At 41.1% G+C, this 23,861-nt stretch overlaps 1 protein-coding gene across 4 annotated transcripts in view; it reads right to left on the bottom strand.

Annotated features, from left to right (window-relative positions):
- The window catches only part of mta1 (metastasis associated 1), a 79,774-nt gene extending 70,050 nt beyond the window's left edge, over nucleotides 1–9,724 (bottom strand). For all 4 annotated transcript variants that reach the window (XM_033643414.2, XM_033643416.2, XM_033643415.2 and 1 more), the window contains exon 1: nucleotides 9,591–9,724. In XM_033643414.2, coding sequence (XP_033499305.2) covers nucleotides 9,591–9,618 — 28 coding nt within the window. In that variant the 5' untranslated portion in view covers nucleotides 9,619–9,724. The remainder of the gene's footprint in view (nucleotides 1–9,590) is intronic.
- Nucleotides 9,725–23,861: the final 14,137 nt, after the last annotated feature.

Below are 23,861 nucleotides of genomic sequence, written 5' to 3'. Positions count from 1 at the left end.
TCATCCCATAAAAATCATTAAGCACAGATATCTTGCACACTGAGTCTGATTCATTTTATTGCTCTATTTGTTGTGAAAATTTAGAATATGATGTCATTTTCTTTTGACCCCGCAACTACCCAAAGGCGCTGAGCTGATTATGTGTACGCCATCTCTCTCTCATGTTGCAGATATATGTGTCCCACAGGTTACGTCACATTTCATTCACTGCTTCTCAGTCAAATAACGCTTTAAAGGTTTTGACTTGAACCTTTAATGACTGATGGAAGTTCGGAGTGAGAGTTGTGACTGACGCAACGTGAGGTCATATTCAATTTTGACCTTGTGATGGTTTCAGACGAAAAATACGTCTTGGTATGCAATGGTGTGCAATGGCCTGAAGAGTCATAGGAGTGACATAGGAGTGATACTGATTTTAAGTTTCACTTCCTCCAACTTTATCTCCCCAGCTGTAGTTGACGTCTATAAAACTCTGATCTTAATGATGTCTAACAACCAAAATCTTTTCAGATGGACGTCCATGAGGTGGAATCTCATCAAACAGGGGTCCATGACCAAATGTGTTTCAATTTAGGGGTTGAGAACCACTATTATTATTCCAGTATAAGCCACCTGTGCCTACCTGAGAAAAGAAAGGATAGGAAATGTATGATGGACAGCGAAGGATGTAAGAAAACAACTTTTGATGATTAGGTATCTGATTGGCAAGTTGAAGTTTGACGGTCTGAGCAATCATTCAACAGACTGTAAGATGATTGTTTAACAGTTTAAAAAGGTTATAAAACTGATACTTTAGCTGTATTTCCTTTGCTTTTGTGTCCTGAGCTGCTCTAACAGGTGAATTTCCCCAGTGTGGGAGTAATGAAGTTTCTTATCTTACCTTATTTTTCTCCTACACTTTGCGTGTAATGGTCAGCAACACCCCCGAGGGTCGCAAGATAAAACTGCGGGTTTCACGAGATGATTAACAAAACAGTTCTGCAACACAAAATTATATTACCATCTGACTTAATCTTGAAATCTCTGCTCTACAAGCCAAAAACATTGGGTACCACTGCTTTGGTGTATTATATCTTACAGTAGATATCCTACAGAAGCTGCATCAACCACACTATGTAATCGCCTGATAAAACATCAAGACAGTTTCTGCCCCAGCACTCCATGTAAGCAAGGAATATACAGTGCACCAGCAGCAAAGCCAGACACAAACTGGAGGCATCACAAGCACTCAGACCAACTCACAAAGTACAAGAAAATGTGTATTTTTCCAAAAACTGTAATATAATACGTACGTTTTGTTATTGATAGAAAACCTTTTCAGGATGCCTTGTTTTGGTGACACTCGCAACAAAACATCAACAAATTAAAGGAAACTTCTCAGATGCATCACTGTATAAAGGGGAAATTTGCCACTTTTTATGGGGATTTCCTTTCAGTGTTGATGGTAAATGTTTGATTAAAGCAATAAATGAATCGGTGCAGGACAATAGTGACCAAGAAATCAGAGTCGCAGCTGAAAAATCTGTCCTTCTTTGTGCATAAAGTGATGTGAAAGTGATGGTGTGACATAAGAAGAACTACAAGCCTTTTCATCTTAATCTAAATTGGGGTCTTATTATGAAAAGTAAAAACAGGTGTGAAGCTGTAATGTGCTGCTGCTGACAATATGGATAATAATAAAGAGTTGTTGTCATCATGGTTTATGCTGCTTAACACTACGGTGCCTACATATTTTAATTTTATTACCTGCATAAGCATGTTACACTTTGTTTTGGCTGGGCCTCAGTAGCCCACCTGCAGTGCATCCTGGTACATGTAGGCACTGCGGGTACAGCTCCGCGAGCAGAGAACTCCGCTGTCTTAGTTAATACAGCATGCAGCAGCTTCACACTTCCTTAATCAGAACTGAACTAAGAAAAATGTAATTCTCTGACAGTGCACCTCATACATGGAATAAACTGCACAAGTCCTTAAACTTGGACACCTTTCCACCTTCATGGCTGTTTAAATGCCTTATCTTAAATCTTGTTTTAATTGAATGTAAATGCGGTTAACAGTACATCTACACCTTAGCATATTTATCATGCTGTATTTCTACTTTTAGAGATCATTTATTGCTGTTGTTGTTTTGTATGATTTAACATCTGCTTTAATTGATATGCATGATGGTTCTTTGTTTGTGTATTGATTGTTTTTAATGCCTTTGTTCATGGTCAGGATCACTGAAAATGAGGGTCTCCCTAAATTGATTCCCCAAGTCTTAAATAAAGGTATGAATGAATTTATTGCTTCAGTTGACTACATTTACCATCAATGCTGACTTGACCTCCACATAAAACACTGATTCCCAATCAAGGGGTTCCGACCCCCACTAGTTGTCACCGTAGCTTCACAGTGGTCACAAGGCTTTCTTGATTTTAAGGGGTGTGAAAAAGCTTCTTTTTTTAAAATATACAATAGGCTTTTATCTTAGCGTTTTAGTCATTAAAGTTAAATGAAAAAATAAATAAAACTGTTATTTTTGAAGTCCAAACAACTTAAATTCACAGAGCCTTTACTCTGTGCTTGACAGCCTCGTCCTGCATTAGAAAAGTACACAATTAAACTGATTCAAGTGCTAATAAATCGATGGCCAAGGGTCAGGGGGACGATAACACTGAATTTGTCCAAAAAAAAAAAAAAAAAAGCCTATTAAGTCTGTATCACTGTTACAAGTTTAAAAATACACAATACACACGGAGAACTGTATGAAAATTTACTAAAAATATCAGGAAAAATATTTGCAGAAAATGGTCTGCCCAAAACCCATCTAAATCGCTTGTTTTATATAAAATTCCAGCAGTTATTGTTCTCACTATTTATTGTACAGTTTATCAACTGTTCTGTACTGTTATTGTTATGCATTATAAAGTATCCATAGAAATGTCACTTAAAGGGGTCGTCAGTAAACTCAATGATAGAAAAGGGTCCCTTAAGGAAAAACGGTTGGGAATCACTGACATAAAAGGGGGCAAATGTTCCTTTAGAAATAATCTTGGAACTTTGCCTAAATAAATATACTGTATTAAACTACAAAATTTAAATCAGCTGAATGTGAACACAGAAAAAAATTACATCAAGCATCTAGAGCTAAATGTATGTGCTTGATTTAGGATTTAAAGGCCTCCAATTATAATACAGTAGCGGTGTATTTATACAGTACAGTGTACTATACAGTATATGACAGTGATGAAAAGGGCTGAGAAGGAGCCAGGCAAGGAGATGGAGAAGCAGGAAGCGGGGAACGTGAACATCCGCCCACGCTTGTCCATGCGCACATACCCCCACGCCCCACCCAATGCTTACTCACTCACTTACTCACTCACACACACACACACACACACACACACACACACACAGTGACGTGTTTGTCGTTGTGAGCAGCAGCCGTGGAGGAGCTTATGGTTCAGTCTGTCATAGTGTGGATGGAGGTTTCTATAGTAATGGCAGGTAGTCTAATCTTGTGAATCAAACTCACTCATCGTTTTCACACTCTGATATCGCTCTAACTGGCGAGATCGACCCATCAGCAGGGTGAATGTCTACTCTCAGATAACAGATAAAAGGTGTTTTACATACTGTTCCGCACCTCTCTGCTGACCTTGGAGATAATACACACTGAACATCATTTTTATGTAAAACATAAAATATGACTTCTTCATCAATGTCAGATTTAATCTATTTAGTAATGTTTAAGAAATGAGGGATTTTTTTATATCTCATAAACTGTGGCAGAAACTTCACTCCCATCATGCATGTGTCTTGCACTTGTGCTGCAGCCACCACTGCAGCTTGTTCCTATTCAAATGTGATTAATCAGCAAAAGTGTGTGGACTTTACACAAAGCTTCTCTCTCAAACATCTATTTCTGGGAAGTTTAGACGGCCAGATTTCGAGATGCAAATAAGAGGTGCCGCCAAGACGCCACACGGCAGCTTGCAGCAAGTACAATTTATTGTGATGGATGGATGTGCAGTTTGGCCTCTAGAGAAACATGACGAACGGGCTACTTGTCATGCATCTGTCCGACTAACTGATCATCCTGAATCTGGCAGGACAGCGGCGAGCAAGCCTCGAAACATAACTCTGCAAATACACCCACCAGACCTGCGAGAGAGGCAACTGCCAGCGTGGGAAATTAACACCAGCCACCAGCCAAACAAAGTGTGGGCACTGTCAAAGTTTGTAAGTTAGTCAGTTTGTAGATTAGTAAACATTACAACACCTTTAAGCAGGGTCTGAATCATAACTGGCAGCACGGAGAAAATCCTCACCAGCCAACAGCCAAAAAGAAATGTGGGCACCAACAACAAAGTTTGTCACTTTTTAAGTTAGTAAACACTGCAACACATTTAGCACATTCTGTACAAGAGTTGTCGCAGTCCAACAGCCGCAGAACAAGTATTTATTTAGAGGATGGCTTCACTAATTTTCAGGTCTGTCTATGAATACTCAAACTGGTTTTGTCTGCTGTAATCACTCCTTCTATTCATACTGGCCATTAACAGATCCCCTCTTAATCTACAGTCCTTGTTCTGTGCAAAAACACATAGTTTATCTGAGGCTAATATCAGGCCTTATCTGTACAAATCAAATGTCTATCTTCTAACGTTCCAGTCATTTTAATACAAAATCCCCTCTTTATGTTCCTTCAGTGCAGCTCAGCTGAGAAACACTGTTTGAGGAAACACTGAAGTGGGTTTGTCCTCAAAAGTCTAACCATGGAAGACACACACTTGATTCGTCAAAGTAAGGCCACATTCAGACTGACGTTAGCTCTGCGAGAAAGCGCAGCCCCCTCATTCATTTGAATGGGAGCAGTCTGGTGAAGTGGAGGTGCCTGCGCAGAAGACTATGGAAAAAAAAATAAAGCATTGTTTGCTAGCAAAAAAAGTTGAACCTGGCTGAACTTTTGCCGCAATGCAACGTCATCCAGCGAGGCACTGCTTTGGCCAGTCACCTGTTTTCACTGGTTACCATGCGGTCATCATGACGAAAGATAAAGGGCATCTTGTATTAGGTTCAACTGATTCATACCATGTCCAAGCATGATCCCCCTCCCCAGCTTTAACACTAGTAATTGTGTCCCCTACCAAGTATCATCAACTATGTGACATTTTTGTTGTGCTTCAGTGTAGAGAAGGATACTACTGTACCAGGGACCGTCATCAGTGGGTAACGCCGAAGCAGGGAGGCAAAGCTCTGCTCCTGAGCTATCTATAGAGGTATCGATATTAAATTGATTCTGTTTCATGACCAGTTAAAAACTCCTTGTAGGGACGTTAAATAGCAGACCAGTTCCTTGTTTTGGTTTAGTTGCTGTTCAAACTTGATGCATACCGTATGGATTACACACAAACCATACTCTAGACCAGTTCTTCCCAACTGATGCAGATATGGGGTCCAGATTTATCCTTAGTCATTAGTTCAAGGTGCACATAGTTTAATATATTCAGCACATACTTTGGCCATCGAGTTCAGTTCAGTTTGGTGTCTCTCTGAAGTAGCTGTCCGTTAGTAACGATACAGCACTTCAAAATAAAAGCCCGGTGCCGGAAATTCACTATACTTCAAAATAAAGTGTTTTTCTTTTACAAACTTGACATGTTTGCAAATCCCTTGGGGTCCATTTAGAATGGACCTGCAACCAATTTTTGGACCAGGACCCACCAGTTGAGAACCACTGCTCTAGACCATCCTTTCAAATAGACTTGGAGAACAGGCTGGCGTACCGTGCCCGGATGCGATATACAATATTCACTACAATAAAACAAACTGGACTTTGCGAACAAGTGTAATCGGATCCGGGCCCTGGTCGCTGATGTGAAACCCCCTAAAGATTTCAAAAGCCCAATATTAGCTTCAGATAAATGGAAGCATTTTTGCACAGGAGGAGGACTGTGGATTTCCCCCCCTTCCCTTACACTGAAAAGTCAGAAATGATATTTTAATGGCCAGTATGAATAGGAGGAATGATTACAGCAAGCAAAAACTGTTTTAATGAACATCTGGGCACCTGAGTAATGTTTTTAGACAGACTTGGGAATGAACCTCTTCTTTAAAGCGTTCAAATCAAGATCTCAACAAAGCTATATCTTTTCTCATTGTCTCATACATGTCTGCAGCCAGTCTTAGTGATTCTTGTTTCGAGGTCAAGACTTTCAAAAATTCTGTGGCCAATGCACATAAACTCTGGGCTATCCTCTCTTCCCTTCCCACCATTAACATCATAAGACTTATGATATAGTCTTAACTTAGCCACCAACACTTTCCTGTGTCTGGACGGAAAGCACTAGGGGGGACCACTTGCAGGCACAGGAAGAGTGGCGTGTGGCTTGTACGATAAAAACAAAGACATCAGGGCCTTCGGAGGCAGCTTTTGTTCACGGTTCAATCACAAGGGAAGTCATTGCTTTTCTAAGATGATCCTGCATTGTCTTGCAAAGTGGCAGCCATCTTTCCAAGGGTTCTTTGTTCTGATGTTGGGTTGAATTGGTCTCAGGAGAAGCTTCAGTCAATTATTAGGCTTATTTTTGTTTTTATTCTTATTTTTGTGCTTCTTTTTGATCTGCATTATTATTTTCACTGTGGAAAAATAATTTAATGGTATGTTTATTCAGTAATGTGATTTTTATGCTTTGTGACTTCAGATTAGTTTTGGGTTATTACACAATTAGGCCTATTTGTAATGTTTTGATTTTGCCTTCCCAAGGGTGAACAATAACTTGAAAGGTTAATATGATAGAAGATAACAACTTCATGGTATTATTTAGTTGTCTTGGCCAGGTCTCCCTGGAAAAGGAGATCATTGATCTCAACGGGATGTACCTGATTAAACATGGGATCAATTAAAAAAAAATAGTTCAGGTTTAGTTATTCAGGAAATCTCACTGAGATCACAATCTCTTTTGCAAGAGAGACCTAAAACCATATTGCGCATACCCAGAAAATTCATTCACACACACATACACACTCCACACTAATTACAACAATCACCACTGTTTTTAAAAATATAAGCTAGTAAAGCTTTAAAGTCTCTCAGAGGAATGAGCGTTTCTAACTTCAAGCTCTGTTGCAGCTCATTTCTGCAGTAGGGTGCCCATAAAAATCTGCATTACACTGCTTAGTTAGAAAATTAATATTAATATGTGTGTACAGAGTAAATTGCAATGGGCTGAATATCAATCCTTGAGGGGCACCTTCATCAGCCACACAGGGACTTGATTAAACCTTCGACAACAACAGTTTAAACTCAAAGCCCACAGAAAAATCAACTTCTCTTTCAACAAACTGTTGTGATCAACAGTATGAAGTCTTGGACAGATCTACAAAGAAAGCAGCACAGTGTTGCATTTCAATCAAGTCACTTAATGATGTCATCTAAAACAACAGTCGGTGTTGGAGACATTTGTGAATGAAATCACTATGACTGGCAGCTCAGTGCACAAGACTTGTTATATGAGGGAAGATTTTTCTTAGCCATTGACCTCATTAGCAAAAACAGTTTGTAACTGTGTTATTTGGCTAGCACGAGGTTAATATTTGTTGTTCTTTCAACATTGGGTTGTGTTGTTAATGTGCTAACTGGCTAACTAGCATCTTGAATCCATCATGACGGTCTTCCGGTTCCCTTTTTGAATGCCAAACACAGACTACCACTGCCTGCTGCTATAGAGAGTTATATCCCTTAAGCAGGCGCAGACCATACATGCTTGTTGGCTGTGGGCTCTTGTCTTTGTGGTGTGTACAGTGCAACGTTTTGGCCGAGACACAGGTGAGGCGATGCAACACAACAGTCAACCTTCATCCACCAATTTTTTTATGTCCATTTGGTGTGTCTGGGCCTTAAAATCTAACTGCTGTGGCTGAGGGAAGTTGCGATTCTCCAGCAGGCCACAAAATTGTGAGCTGATTTGTGACTCTACGATTTTGGTCAGGCAGGACAACCTGAATATGGGTTGATAGTTGTTGAGGTATTAATGTGAACAGTTTACTGCATTTCACTTATAACGGCTGAGTACTACACTATGAGGCCAAAATACACCATCTTAAAGCTACAAAGAAGGCAGACAGGCAAGGAAATTAGGTACATCACAAATGTCTACTGCTTTGCAAGCTCTGCAGATAAGACACACATGTTCAGCTGGCATGAAGAGTGAAGAGACATACTAAACTCAGCAACATTTGGCTGATGAAGTGTTAACTTTCTGCCCTGCTCTGGACATAATCCTGTTCTCACTCAGGTAGGCCTTGTTTCATTTGACTAAATAAGCGGGCTATGACGTTCACTACAGGCTATTTTTGATGCAGGTGACATGCCAAGGAGAGCCACAGCATACGTGTTTCCCTAAATTATAATCAGTGATCGTATGTAAACAATCACTTTCGCTTTCCCTCCAGCTCCCTTTGACATACATGTTTGCACACAGCTAAAGAGAAGTATGCAATTTGACTACAACTGCAATCAAACACATGAATGAAAATATCTGCTTGATGGAAGTAGAGATTGACCAGCTCCCAACGGATCAAAGACCCATCCTCTGAACTGTTACACCTGCCATCCACAGTATACCTGGTTGATCACACTTTTTGACAGTCAAATTTAAAGAGAACATTTTGCAAAAAATAAAAAATAAAAAAGGCATATTGAGTCAAAATTCTGCAATACGTCTTTGTGTGTGTAAAGCATCTGATTATTGTCGTATCCTATCCTTTCATTTCTTTAGTGCTGGTTCATCCTGTCTCATACCCAGTGATCCAGCCCCCACCCCCACCCCCCCCAAAAAAAGCAACCACTGCTTTATTTAAACTATTTTATAGCTGCAGTAACTTTCATGTGCCTATTTTTACACTGTACCAACAGGATATGAATCAGAGCAACATAGGCAGAAAATGAGTGGGAGGGGAAAACAAGAATCTTAATTAGGTATTAACAGGAGATGCCTGTACAAAATAAGAAAAAAAAATAACCTCGGGTAAAAATGTCAAAATGCACCTTTAAGCATGCAATGATGTTCCAATTTCCCATCTTAGCTTTAACTTTTTATTTCATCCTAGTTCCTTTCTTTGCACTTTCTCTATAAAAGCATCTACTTGCTGCTTCAATGTAAATCTAACAAGGCTTGTGCAGGTTAGTGTATCACTATTAATGTCAGTTATCATTATGAAAGAGTGGCCGGGCAGTAGTTGAATGGCACGCAAAACTTTTACAATACGTTCGCCATGTTACCTTAAATATATAGAAACACAATGCATGGTACTTTAGGTGCATCAGCATATCGAAGTTCGGGCTCATCGCAAGTTACAACAAACACAAAAGAAACGAGGGAATCCAGCAGTAAGCCGAGCGCTACTCTTCATCACCATCCTCCTCTTCACCATCATCATCTGTGAAGCACAAGGCTCTTTAGCTTTAGGGAAATAAAAGAAGGGAAGGAAAGACGGACCACGCTCCCTCTGTAAATACCATAAAAGACCCGCGGCGGTTCGTGGCGAGTCCGCCATAAAAACACACCGTGAAGGTTTTAAAATGCTCCCCCCCTCCACCTTACCTCCAACCCGGTACATGTTCGCTGCCATGACTGCCCCCGGTCCCTGGCTTCCTCTCCAGGTAGAGGGGTGGCTCTCTTCTCTCTCGCTGCCTGCCGGAGCTGTGTTAGCACTGCCGCCGCTGTGTGTTGGAAAATGGAGGATTGATCAATACGAAACAGACGAGCTCAGAAACCTTAAAGAGACAGTACACTATTTTTATTTTCACCAAACCTAAAGTTCGCCGGTTACATTTCAGGACAACTACTGTAACACATTAATATTTTATTTACTAGTTTACAGCTGTCACTATTATCTGTTAGCATTTTTTAAACATAGCTGCGCCACAGACATTGTTGTCCCACTAGTGATGTCACTGACTCATCAACCAACCATTAGCCCATTCACTTAGTTAACATTAGCATAGAAGTAGCTTATGGTGGGGGTGACAGGGCACATGCCCCCCTCAATATTGAGAACGTGCATTTGTTCCTTCTAATAAAAATATTAAAGTAACTGAGGACTTTTTTTTTTTGGACAAAATTAAATACAATTACACTTTTAAAGCCTGGGTCCCGAGGCCCCTAAAGCAGTCCTCCAGGTGAAGCAAGGTGATGTAGCATTAGCTAGCTCACATGATTGCACAAGGATACATGGGTGAACGTTAGCTTACCGTTGATGTTGTGTGCTGTAAATTAAATGTGTGTTTTCTATGAATAGGCTGAATTATCTTTGCTAATAATGTTGAATTCATGTTTACATGTAAATACATTATACATGTTGGAAAACATTAGTTGAAAACATGTGAAAAGACTATGAACTATACAGTACTGATTTGTGACCATTCAGAGCTGTTCATTCAACTGTTTTGTACCACTGCTATGTCCAGGATCTTTTGGTCAGGGCTAAAAGTCACAGTTTGATCATTTAATTTTTTTGTTCGTTTGTTTTTCAACAATTAGAGAAAATCACAGAAAAATGTGGAATGTGTTAGTAAGCATCAAGCCCAATTGAAATGATTGAAAAAGTTGCCAAGTATATAAAATTCTGTTTCAAACTCATGACAAAAATAGTCAGTAGTCCCTTCTCTGAGACACTGGGGGGCACTGAATGCAGTGAGGCCACGTCCACTTGCAGGAAAGCTGCAGCCAAGAGGGTCTTGGCCTAAAAAAACGTTGAAGACTCCTAACTTAAATTGATGCAGAAAAGGCACAAATTTGTACAGAAAAAAATCACCAAACTACAGGAAATCAAGTTGACACTCAAAATTTTTTGGTGTTTCAGATGTGTACCCCCCCCCCCCCCCCCCCCCAGAATGATGAAACAAAATCCACACTTTTACCTGCATTTGACCCCTCCCCACAACAAAACCACAAAAATGTGACTTAAGACAACAACAAACAACAACAAACTGCTAGAGTGTGACTCAGAGAAGCAACAATAATGCCTTCGGTAAAGCAGGTGTTGGCAGCATGCAACCTCAGAAGCAATGGTTTCAATTTGTCATGTATGGCAAACAACGATGTATGGTTGAAAGAAAACGTTCCGTAACACTTCCACTAAAAATTGATGCATAAAATTCACCCAAATGCAGGAAATTAGGTGTTTGATGCTGACATTTTTCTGTCAGAGGATCCCCAAACCCCATGTTCTATTACAGTGCACCAGCTATTGAGCTGTATGACAAGTGCAGATCAGACTTTACTGCGCATGTGTTGCACCTTAATGATATGATGCAATGTGACGCCCTGACTTCTCTTTTTAACATCCTTGAATTGAAGCAGGAAGTACCGTGACATTTACAGCACAAATTGGTGTAGAAAAGGCACAAATTGGTGCAAAAAGTGACTAGAATGCAGGAAATAAATGTTCGATGCTTGAAATTACTTGGGGGAGGATCCCCAAACCCTTCACTTACAATGATGTATCCCCAGATGTTAAAAAAGAAAATAAGCCCTGGTTTACACGCATACTCATTAGTTTGTTACTCATGTAGCTGAAAGGGTGAAAAAACAGTTTTCTTACTTAGCAGATATGACAACAAAAAAATGCAGTATATTTTGAAGGTAAAACCTCAGTTGCACGCATTTGATGAGTTTGCTAATAAAACACAAACATGCCTGGATGTTGGTGCACAACAAATTAAGCATCCCTAAAACCAATCCCAAATCCCGTAGCTTAGTGGTGTCAATTGAGGTCCCTGAACCATCAGGGGAGGGCCCCATGGGGTTAAGAGGAACAGGCTTAGGTATATTTAATTAATATGTAAGAGGGTTTTTTTTAACCCACAGGTTTACCACTGTCACAGTAATTGTGTAAATGAAGATTGAAAATAAAGATTACATCACAGAAAGTGTATGATACCTGGCCTAATTGTTAGGGTAGCAAACTTTTGTTTAAATCTTTATGTAGTTATAGGTATTATAGGTATTTTGCATTTCATATAATTTGCTTTTAGGCAGTCTGGATGAGATTTAACGTGGGATACTCCTGTCACACTGTTACAATTACTCTTAAATGTAGTTTTAGAGTCTTTACATTAGCTCAGTGATATAGTCAAATCAAATTCTGTTGTTAATGTGTATTTTCCCATAATAATAATCCCCTTTTGTCCACATGCACCAGTTTGGCATCATGAATCAAGCTGGGAAATCATTTGCATACTGCAATGCAGGTTTATACATTACAACAGCGTCCTGCACGGCTCATATTCTCACATATTTTAGCTCATATTTTGTCAGAGTATAACTGTAAAGCAAATAGTTGCACCACATTATGTACACAGTGTGCAATGAGGGCAGCACGGTGACTGATGATATGGTATTATGGGATACACAGGATTCTGGCAGCATCATAGGGAGCTGTGGGACTATCAGGCTTATTACAACCACCTTGTTAAATGTGTGGACCTGAATGCATGTGGGCAAACAGAAAGTGGGCAGGAATTTATAGTATGGCATAGAAAGAAAAACAAAAAGGATGTTTTGTATTGCAAAGGCCAGCTGCACTGTTTCCTGTTTAACACCCACGACAAACACATACGTTCTTCTTGGATGTTATAAGATGATGCTGCAGTATAGCATAAAAATATTTGCTTCTACAACAAAACATAAGAGTGCAGCTTTTGTTTCCAGTAAAAAGAGTGTGTAGTCTAGTAAGTGAGATATGGTATAACAAAAGAGAGAATATGTAGTACAGTGTTTTGCAGATAGTTGTTTGATTAGCTCAGTTTTCACTGTGGATACAAGCGTGGAGCCTCTGTGCTGGAGGAATGCTGTGGTGAAGGCTACATCTGATCTATACCATATGGAAGCCTCAATTACTGTTTCCTAACACAGGGGACTACAGTCTGCAGTCACATGATCGCCGTGAGCCAATCGTCTGTGGTTACAGTATGCACTCCTGCTCAAGTGTGCAGTCTCAATGTTGGAACTGTGCTGCATTGGAGGGATCCTGTATTGTGTCTCGGGGCTCTTTTGTGAAGAAGAACGAGAGAAAATGTAGTGAATTTAAGATTTTTTTTCGATAACAATATGCAAAACGGGAACAAAAGTAACTTTACTGCATTAAAGGAGTTAAAGAGCACTATTACCCCAAGGATATTTTTGCCTCCTATATATTTATTGCCCAATATACAGCATGGTGCTTACTGCTATGTGCAACATATAGTGCATTTCCCCCCCCCCCAAAATCAGCCCTTATCTGACTCCATATTGCTGCATGCTGTTTAGAACATTGCTCCCTGTGTTGCACTTTATTGCTTACCTTGCTAATAGAGCAATAAAAAAGTATTGCAGTATATCACAGCACATCCCTGCACAGTGTGCATGTGTGATATATCAAACAACGACTGACACATGTGAGCTGTCTTCTGAGCTGTTGTAATATTCCCCAATAAACTGGGAGGGAGAAAACAGTGCCAATACTTGATATGGTCTTAATTAAGGAAAATAGGTGGTCAACAATGTAGCCTTGTGTTTGGGAACTGTGACCACTTTCATTAGGAGTGTTTGTTTACTTGGCTGCTTGCTGCTTTGCAGATGTTCCTTTTGAATCCACTTGCTCCTCTGCCAGATGTTGCTGCAGTCAGGAAGACAGGCAGGCAAAGCAGCACACAGCGCGGAGTGGTGCAGGTGTTCTCCCCGATGAATCTCAGTCTGTGGAGATGGATTGGCTCGAGACACAGAGCGTCTGCGGAAACTCCCTTCGGTTTGGTTGCGGTCCCGGAGGGTGACCTCTGATGGCCTCTCTTGCTTTCTTTCTCCTACTTTTCTCTCTTGTCCTCTTTCTGTCCTCCACTGCTCTGCGTTGAGGATAAATGCACTGGAGGGACAAAGACACAAATCAATTAGGACTGTTTCCTGGCAGAAACCGTTCCATATCTTTGATTGTGCTTCCTCGTTTGTTCTCTCACTGGGGGTTGTGCTTGGATCCAGAGACACTATGGGAGGTACAGCAATAAAGGGACTATTGTTAGTGTTCTTTCCTCTATGCCTAACTGTGCATAGGTGGATTTGGAAAAACACTGTATTACCCAGTCATTTTCATTGTGGAACAGTGCTCCCTACATCCCACAGAGTCAGTCAGCCAGGTTGGCGACAGTTATCTTTCAAGTCACACCAAAGTCTTTGTTCAGCAACTACAACTATAAGGTATAGTGACTGTGAAATAAACGTTACTCATGCTCTCAGCAATCTCAAATGTATGCACAAAACTGCTCGTCTGCAGCTGAACAAGCATCACCACCACCACAAAGAAAGCACTCATCAAACGTGCAGTCTATCAGTGTAATTTCTGACTGTCTGTCTTGCGTCTGCACAAGTCCTGTACGTGACAGCTCTCTGTTGCAGACTTCATTAGTGACTCGCCATGTTTTCACTGCTCTGAAAGCGTTGGCACGAGGCAGCGCCGACTCTTTTAATTGGGAATCTCTGCTGTAGGGGATCTGTCAGACAGATTTCACAGCTAAAAATATCAGCTACTGAACAGATACAGAACCTCAGAAGGGGTCTCGCATGGGACATGCAGCTTGTATTTATCAATATCAGATTACAGGGGGAGCTATTGTATTGCTTTTGATGACAGGGGCATTTGAGACAAAGGGGTGGCTGCTTTAAGGCCGTGTATAGCTGGATATAGTGTTTTCTATAATATGTAGATCATGTCAAATATGTTTAAACACCAAGAAAAGCAAAAAACCATCAAAATTACTTAGTTGTAATGCCTTGCTGGGAAAAACATGACAATGAGTTGCACTTACCTCATCCTACCAGCAGGGGTCATCACTCACATAGCATTTTCTTTGTCCTCAGTTGCTCCCTAACAAAGCATTGAAGTAGAAGGGGAGAAAAGGTCCATCCCTAAAGGAGAATATGACACTTAAGTGAGTTAATATGAATTCTGTGATGACGCCAGCGAGTAGCATCAAAGCTGACTCACAAAACCTCAAGGATAACAAATTAAATCATCATTGTTGTCTCTGCTCTAAAGTGCAAGAAAGCTAGTTCACAGTGGCTTTTGGAGGTCATGTGTTACTGCAGACATGGCTTGGCTGAAAGCACTCAGACATACTTTGAAAGCCTCACATGAAATCTTGGCCCTAATCCAAAGGGATTAACCACATTGCACTTGTGGGTTATTGATACCGTGACCTTCACAGAATGAAAGCAGTTTTACCATCACACTGAGAAGAAAAAACAGTGTCAGATATGGATGCAGACAGTTGAATATGTGGCACCCGAAAAGACGCCTCCTTTTTGTAGCTCCCTGGCCCCACCTTGCAAGGGAATCCCGCCGCCAAGTGTCCACCCTCCACCGCAAGATCATGTGCCAGAATGCCAGGAGCCGCCAGACGAGAGCAACACATTTTTCAGTAAAACAGCTGGTGTGCCGCCAAATGTGTCTCCATCTTCAGAGAGGCAGAGGAGAGGCACTGGCAGTTGGTGAGAGAGGTCTGTGCCATGTGGGGAAAACCCACAAGACACTCAGACATAAAAAAAAGGAATCACTGGAATGGCAAATGGCATCAGAAAGTCACGTCTTGAATTTCTTTCCAGCAAGAATGCCTGTCATCTTATTGGTCGGGAGTGTTGGAGCTGCACCAGCTGATGTCAAGATGCCTAAAGAGTAAAGATTCAGCAACTTGTGATGCGTATCTTTTATCTCTGACCAGCAAAAGTACACACCAGCATAAACTCACATGTACACATTTATACATGCAGTTAAACACAACCCATCAGATCACTGAATTATCAATATTGCAGATAAAGATGCTACTTTAAGTAAAAAATAATTCAAAATGTAACCAGGTCCTGGTTGTTACCAATGATTTTAAGATTATACAATTCAATGCAAGAAAAAAAGGGTCATAAAATCCTACTTCTCATAGCTAAGCGTTTTTAAGACTTTTGATACCACATAAAGCCTTTTTTTTTAGATTAACGAATTAAGTGCCTTTTAAGACTTTATAAGAATCCTTGGGAACCCTGATCTTAGACACCAAGGCCAAGTCATGATCGTTTTGAGTTACCTACCAAGTGAGAAATCCTAGATTGGCCTTGCAGCATGACTTCGGCAATCACTGGGTGACATTTTGTTGAATGTCAATAATTTAGTGGATATCAAATGCTGCAATTAAAAAAAGCAATAAAATGTCTAATCACAAACAACAAAAATTGTACTTAATCTTGACAAACAGAGACATCTGTAATAAATTTCCACAAAGACTGATTACTCCATGAGTGAGAAACTGATGTTTAAATATGCTCTTTTTTTCCATTGACTGCAACAGTGTACATAAGGATAGAATTCACAATATTGCGAAAAGTTATTCCAAATACAATTCTTAAATTTACCACACTACTTCTATCATGACGTGAAAATTTTGTTCTTTGGCATGAACATTGGATATTTACTTTGTGAGAATTCACAGTGGCTGTTTACACTAAAACATTTTGATGCACTGTGGGCTCAATTTCAAAATTCTGGCAGGCTCATTTGTGAAGGGCAGTCTGAAGATGCCGTGTAGCAAGTTTGATGTGGACTGAGTGAAAAATGTTGGAGGAGACAGGTTTACAGTTTTACAGTTTTTGAGCAAAACAGATTGATGGACACTGTAATTCCTGCCAGGTCCAAGTGTGAGAAAATTTCATGTGAGCGGCATATTCCTAGCATGTAAGACTGATTTGTTCTTCATTTTTAAAAGTTTTAAAATTAAGTTCAACCTTAATTTTAATCAGAAAGACTTTCTTTATGCTGTATGCATTCACATTTCTCTCTCTATCCCACTCCCACTACTTCAACTTCCAAACAGACTTTGTCACGATCTTCTTCAGTCATTCATGTTGCTGCTGCCAAACTTTAAATCTGCTCTCCTCTCTGCTCCTGTCAGCTGTCATTTTAGGCTCAATCGTTGCACCCTCCTCCACTCCATTCACCTCCAGTCACCTTATCCAGAGCCCAGGACAAGCTCATCAAAAACCCACTCCTCCTCACATCCATGGACACAAATGAGCATGGACCTATGTGCAAAGTTTTGTTTATTTTCATACATGGGAAGGCAGATTTCAAAGTAGGAAGAAGAAGACTGGGCTGAGCAAGAGGGACCAGCAGCAGAGTTGTCTGGCCCCTAATTAAAAAGTGATGTATCACTGGACTTTAAATCATGTGTGAGTCTCCGGCGCCTGCCGAGAAAAGTTTTTTTTTTTTTTTTGTCCAATCAAACACAAAACCTGCTGATTTCATTCTCGCCTGCTAATTAGATATTTCACCTTGTTAGGCTCCTTCTTTGGATGGAAACTGATCTCACTTGAGCCTCCGGCCCTTCAGGCAGTTATATTGGATTAACTGGGTGCACTTTTTGTTTGCACTTCTAGTTGTCATGACAGTCTGAACAATGCTGGACAGACATGTGTAAATAATGGCTTGGTAATTTGCTTGTTGGCTGTTTAACTAGGACTGTGTACTATTAGTGTTTTGTCTTTTGAGATGTCTGATTTCACAGTAGAAAGTAGATTATGGGTATATATTTAGTACTCATGCTTTGCTTAATTAGATTTATAGTTAGTCATCTTGCTAAAAACGTCTAACAACAGGATCATTCTTTCTTTGTCCTGCCAGGTTGTGAAATATTATTCATTTCTACACAAAAGCCTTTCTTCAGTGAGCTCCATGATGACCCAGAGGTCATTATAACCACCGCACAGTGTGACTGATTGATGTGAAAATTCATTTAACACAGTGGATATGTTTGGTGTGCCTTTTATGACACCAAGATGCCCTATGCTCCACACAAATGTGATGCCAGGAGGGAGACAGAGGTGTCTCCAACCCTTTTAATCCTGCAGAGAATAGGTGGAGGGTTTGTCTCTCAAAGCCTCTAAAAGCACCTAAAACAGGATGGGATCTGTTTTGTTTTCCATTGGAGCACCACCCATGTTCAGAGGGTCTAATTATACAACACAGAGCTCAGCTCACAGAGCACAGCATGTTTCTTTACATCAAATGGAACAAAATGTTTTATGTACTGAATGTGACCAGTTAGTTTTACTGCGGAGGGCGGCTGCAGTAGCCCACGTGTGAAATGTCCCTGCTCGTGTGTAAGAAACAGACAGGCTTTGTTTAATGCTTAGGTAAAGAAAAAATTTCCAGCGCTGATTTTTTTAATTATGAAATCGGGGCAACAGAGAGACAGAGCCGAGCAGGCAAGACCTTGTGACAGTGAGTGATATTGTTTGTGGACAGACAGCAAGGGATCGCCTGTCAGTTTGAGGACATGTGAAAGAGTAGGCAGTGCCTCTCGGGGATTTCCAGCATAATTTCAAGTACTTTTGACCTTAGCTGTTGGTATGACTTTGGATGTTGGAACAAAAAATTATACTTAAATTGTTGTCATTACCAACAATCAAAATCCAATTATTTAAAACTACCAGAATATGTTAGAGGTTGGTGCCAAAACAACTATTTTGTATGCTTAGATGCCAAATGCTAACACTGTACCAACTTTTGAAACTACTCATCTCAATCTCTATGGCAGAGCATTTCCAGAAACACTGCATTTTTAAAATATGCTTTCTTGCCAAGAATAAACAGTCTGCTGGCGGTAGCTTCAAATTTAGCATACAGACATGAGAGTGTTATTAATCATTTCATCAAACTCTCCCCAAGAAATTAGTCCTTCCATCCATTTTCATCCGCTTACCAGCGGGACGTGCCCGAAACTCCTCTAACAGGAGGCGCCCAGGACGCCTGATCAGATGTCTGAACCACCTCAACTGACCCCTTTCAACGCGAAGGAGCAGCGGCTCTACTCTGAGCTCCCTCCAGATGTCCGAGCTCCTTATCCTATCTCTAAAGCTGAGCCCAGCCACCCCACGGAGGAAACTCATTTCGGCCGCTTGTATCTGCGATCTCATTCTTTCGATCACTACCCAGAGCTCATGACCATAAGTGAGGGTTGGGTAATAAAAACAAATGGCTCATAGCAGTGGGCTTGGAACCCCGTAGTCCTGCAGTACCCCCCCACAAGACTACGGGGGTTCAACAATCGGTCGACAATCGGTCGGGGCCTCCTTTCCAGCACCCTGGAGTAAATTTTTCCCAAGAGGCTGAGCAGTGTGATACTCTGATAAAAGGAGCACACCTTTTTTGAAAATGGGAACCACCACCCGGTCTGCCACTCCGCAGGCACTGTACCCGACCTCCATGCGACACTGAAAAGGTGAGTCAGCCAAGACAGCCCAATGATGTCCAGAGTCTTCAGCAGCTCAGGGGGAATCCTATCCACACCCTGCCCCTTGCCGCGGGGAGCTTTTTGACTACCTCAGCAACCTCTGCCAGGGATATGGCCGAGAGTTCCCCCGAGTCTTCAGGCTCTACCTCCTCTACAGAGGACGTGGCAGCCAGGTTCAGGAGTTCGTCAAGGTGCTCCTCCACTGCTTAACGATATTCCCAGCTCGTAGTGTATTTCTCCAAATATCAAACTGTTATATTTGTGTCAAACTGTCACACTTTCCACATCCAAATTACATGATTGATACAGCTGACCAGTCGTCAGTGCGGCTGATTGATGCTTGATGAGTAAATCTCACACAGCACAATCACCACTAATACATCCGCTGAGTAAGATGGAGTCTTCAAGATGTATTGATCATTAATCAGTTTCACTTTAACAACATGCTGCCGCATAAACAGAAAAACCTTGATTAGTCAGACATTCAACTGAGTGCTCCGCTGGGGTCGTAAATGTGATTAAACAAAGGGCAGAAATGCAGAAAGCAAAATGTAGGAGTATCTTAATTCTTGGTTTAAATGGCTTAATAAAAGTGGCTCAGTCACCTTCAAATCACCTTAAAACAAGTATTTGATGTGTTAATTATACTCCTAATCATAACATTTTAATTAAAATCTCATGAGGACGCGCAGGTTGTCTGTGTTTAAAGTCTAACTCCCATGTGCCATCACTACAGAGATTCCCTCGGAAATGATAGGGAGCTCTGTGAGAGGGAGGATCACAGGACGTGTAGATAGAGAGATCAAAACCTCCAAAATTCTTCTGCCAGCTGTGTCTACCATGCCCTCCCTCAACATGCCTCGGGGCCACAGCGCAGAACATGTGCCCCCCAAAATCTTCCCTTCATGTTGTAAACAAACACGGGGCAGAAAATTAAAATGACAGGAATACTGAAACTGCAGCAGCTAAAAATAGGAGGTTTTAGATTAGACATGGGAGCAGTGAGAGTGCATACAGAGGAACCTCCACCAACAGTGACCAGTGAATATCTGCCAAGCAAAACAATACACCCACATCACTAAAAATGGCCTTCAGAGGAATTGAAACCCCTCACAGTCCGAGCGGGAGTAAAATACTTTAAAATTTACTGTCCATGACTAAAGAAAACACAGCAGCACTCTCCCATCTGCACTCAGACATAATGTAATGTAAACTGGAGCGGGGCCTTCTACAAACAGGAGCACCCATTAGTCAGACAGCTGATGATATCATGATAAATCATTTCAAAACTAACTGTTATTCATAATGAATAGGCTCCAACTGGTGTGGCTGCAAGGCCATGGAAATGTTACTCAGAGAAGTTCTACCATAAAGGCTGGATCACTAACCTGGTAAAATGGGCAACTCCTGCAGACCAAAGGGGCCCAGAAAGTCACAAGTGCACTCAATCAGTATTGGGAATTTAACTAATAGAAAATTGAAATTGAAAGTGAGATGATTTGCACTAGGGTGGCATAGCGATGCAGTGGTTAGCACAGATGCCCCACAGCAAGTGGGGTTCATTATTCATTATTCCACTAATTTACTTACATTAATGTTCATCTGTGTGTATTAACATACCAAGCTCAGGCCTGTTACAAAATGTTAATGTTATAATTGTGAAAAAATAATAAAATGTTGTTATTAAAAAATATACAGTACAGGCCAAAAGTTTGGACACACCTTCTCATTCAATGCGTTTTCTTTATTTTCATGACTATTTACATTGTAGATTCTCACTGAAGGCATCAAAACTATGAATGAACACATGTGGAGTTATGTACTTAACAAAAAAAGGTGAAATAACTGAAAACATGTTTTATATTCTAGTTTCTTCAAAATAGCCACCCTTTGGAAAATTGCAAAAACTTTAAATGTGTCCCCAAGTGGAGTCGCAAAAACCATCAAACGCTACAACGAAACTGGCACACATAAGGACCGACCCAGGAAAGGAAGACCAAGAGTCACCTCTGCTTCTGAGGATAAGTTCATCCGAGTCACCAGCCTCAGAAATCGCAAGTTAACAGCAGCTCAGATCAGAGACCAGATGAATGCCACACAGAGTTCTAGCAGCAGACCCATCTCTAGAACAACTGTTAAGAGGAGACTGCGCCAATCAGGCCTTCATGGTCAAATAGCTGCTAGGAAACCACTGCTAAGGAGAGGCAACAAGCAGAAGAGATTTGTTTGGGCCAAGAAACACAAGGAATGGACATTAAACCAGTGGAAATCTGTGCTTTGGTCTGATGAGTCCAAATTTGAGATCTTTGGTTCCAACCGCCGTGTCTTTGTGAGACGCAGAAAAGGTGAACGGATGGATTCCACATGCCTGGTTCCCACTGTGAAGCATGGAGGAGGAGGTGTGATCGTGCGGGGGTGTTTTGCTGGTGACACTGTTGGGGATTTATTCAAAATTGAAGGCACACTGAACCAGCATGGCTACCACAGCATCCTGCAGCGACATGCCATCCCATCCGGTTTGCGTTTAGTTGGACGATCATTTATTTTTCAACAGGACAATGACCCCAAACACACCTCCAGGCTGTGTAAGGGCTATTTGACCAAGAAGGAGAGTGATGGAGTGCTGCGGCAGATGACCTGGCCTCCACAGTCACCGGACCTGAACCCAATCCAGATGGTTTGGGGTGAGCTGGACCGCAGAGTGAAGGCAAAGGGGCCAACAAGTGCTAAACACCTCTGGGAACTCCTTCAAGACTGTTGGAAAACCATTTCAGGTGACTACCTCTTGAAGCTCATCGAGAGAATGCCAAGAGTGTGCAAAGCAGTAATCAGAGCAAAGGGTGGCTATTTTGAAGAAACTAGAATATAAAACATGTTTTCAGTTATTTCACCTTTTTTGTTAAGTACATAACTCCACATGTGTTCATTCATAGTTTTGGTGCCTTCAGTGAGAATCTACAATGTAAATAGTCATGAAAATAAAGAAAACGCATTGAATGAGAAGGTGTGTCCAAACTTTTGGCCTGTACTGTATATAAAAAGAAGAATACACTAAAAATATATTACACAAAACATTATTCACAAATTAAAGCAGTATATTTGAATTTTGCTTGGATGTAGATTCTCCCTATGTTATTTTTATTCAAAAGAACTTCATTTAAAACTGAAAAGGCTTATTAGTGGTGTTCACATGTAGTATGTAGTCTATATGGTGCTGTCTAACACCTGAATCTTACTTGATGAAGGTCTACCAGCTGAAACACTGTGATTAAATACAGTAACAGTGAGCAGCAGTCGGCAGGACTGCTGGTTTATATTGATTAATTACCAAAACATAAGAGATTTACAAGCTTATTTTAATAGCTGTGTGGCTTACACTGATTATATAGTATATTATTTGTGCACTTTATTCACCTGATTGTATCATGTCTCAACAAGAGGAGACAACATCCACTACATTTTGAGACCCAGAGAAAAAGAGCAGATAAAACTGGCCCCATTGTTGTCTTGACCTTATCACAAACAGATAGAGTATCTGCTGTCTATTAAACTCTGAGTGAACACTCAACATATAGCTTATCATCTGCTGAGACTGTTTAATCTTACCCGTCTCCTGGCAGAGCTAAACATAGGCTACTGTTTCTAAAATAATCACCACTCTAGAGCGTGTGCTATGGGAACATTTCAATAATTAATGCAGGCTCTTTTTTCTCCCTCTTACTCAAAGACACGCACATGCACACCCAGCAGATCACGTGTTGCCCATACAAACACTACGTCCTTACATTTTCAGAAATACCACAGCTGTCTGAGGTCTTTTAAATGACGCGCTTGTCCACTTTTAAATAGAGGCCTCAGAACCCCTCAATCTGGCCTAAATCATCTGCTTGCCTCTCTGCAGCACTTGTGCCCACTGGCTGAAAGAAGCAGCCTGCTCCTGTTGTGGTGTTGGGCTGGGCTGGGCTCACGCCGGCCGCTCTCTGGGCTCCTCAGAGCAAATGGCATGTCACGTGGCGCATGTGGATCATGCCCACATTTGCATCTGTGGAGCCTGAATGTGTGAGTTTGTGTGAAAGAGTGAGCAGGAAGGAAAAAGGAAGGAACTGAGGGATTGTCACTGTCTGGGGTTAAATGCAGATCTGGCACCTGTTTGGCCTTGGGGTACGGTGCTTATATAATGTGAGGGGGTGAGTGGTGTTGAGGACAAGTGTGCAGCTGGAATTCATAAGCCTGGTGGGCAAATGGTCGAGCACTAACACTGAAAGGGCTCGGATGTTTACCATATACGCCAGTCATAATAAGACTTATTAAAGACCCTTTAAACCTATTTTTTCAGTCAGTTATTATAGCTCCTTTTCCACTGGACAAAAGAAACAACAGTAACATCTGGGTTTTGTATTTAATGGGAAAGATTACAATTGGCATTCATTCCCACGACAAATGGCTTGGAAGTCTATAATGGCTTCAGCTGTGATTGTCTTAGATTGACAGTAATGGAAATACAACAACCAGGTGGATGAGAAAGTTTTCGCCCCCTTTCCGTCGCAATCATGCGCCACCACAA

Source organism: Epinephelus lanceolatus, chromosome 15, assembly GCF_041903045.1.
Source record: "Epinephelus lanceolatus isolate andai-2023 chromosome 15, ASM4190304v1, whole genome shotgun sequence".
NCBI classification, from domain to species: Eukaryota; Metazoa; Chordata; class Actinopteri; order Perciformes; family Serranidae; genus Epinephelus; species Epinephelus lanceolatus.
The sequence above is the reverse complement of the archived record's forward strand: the minus strand, read 5'-3'. Positions and strand labels throughout refer to the sequence as shown.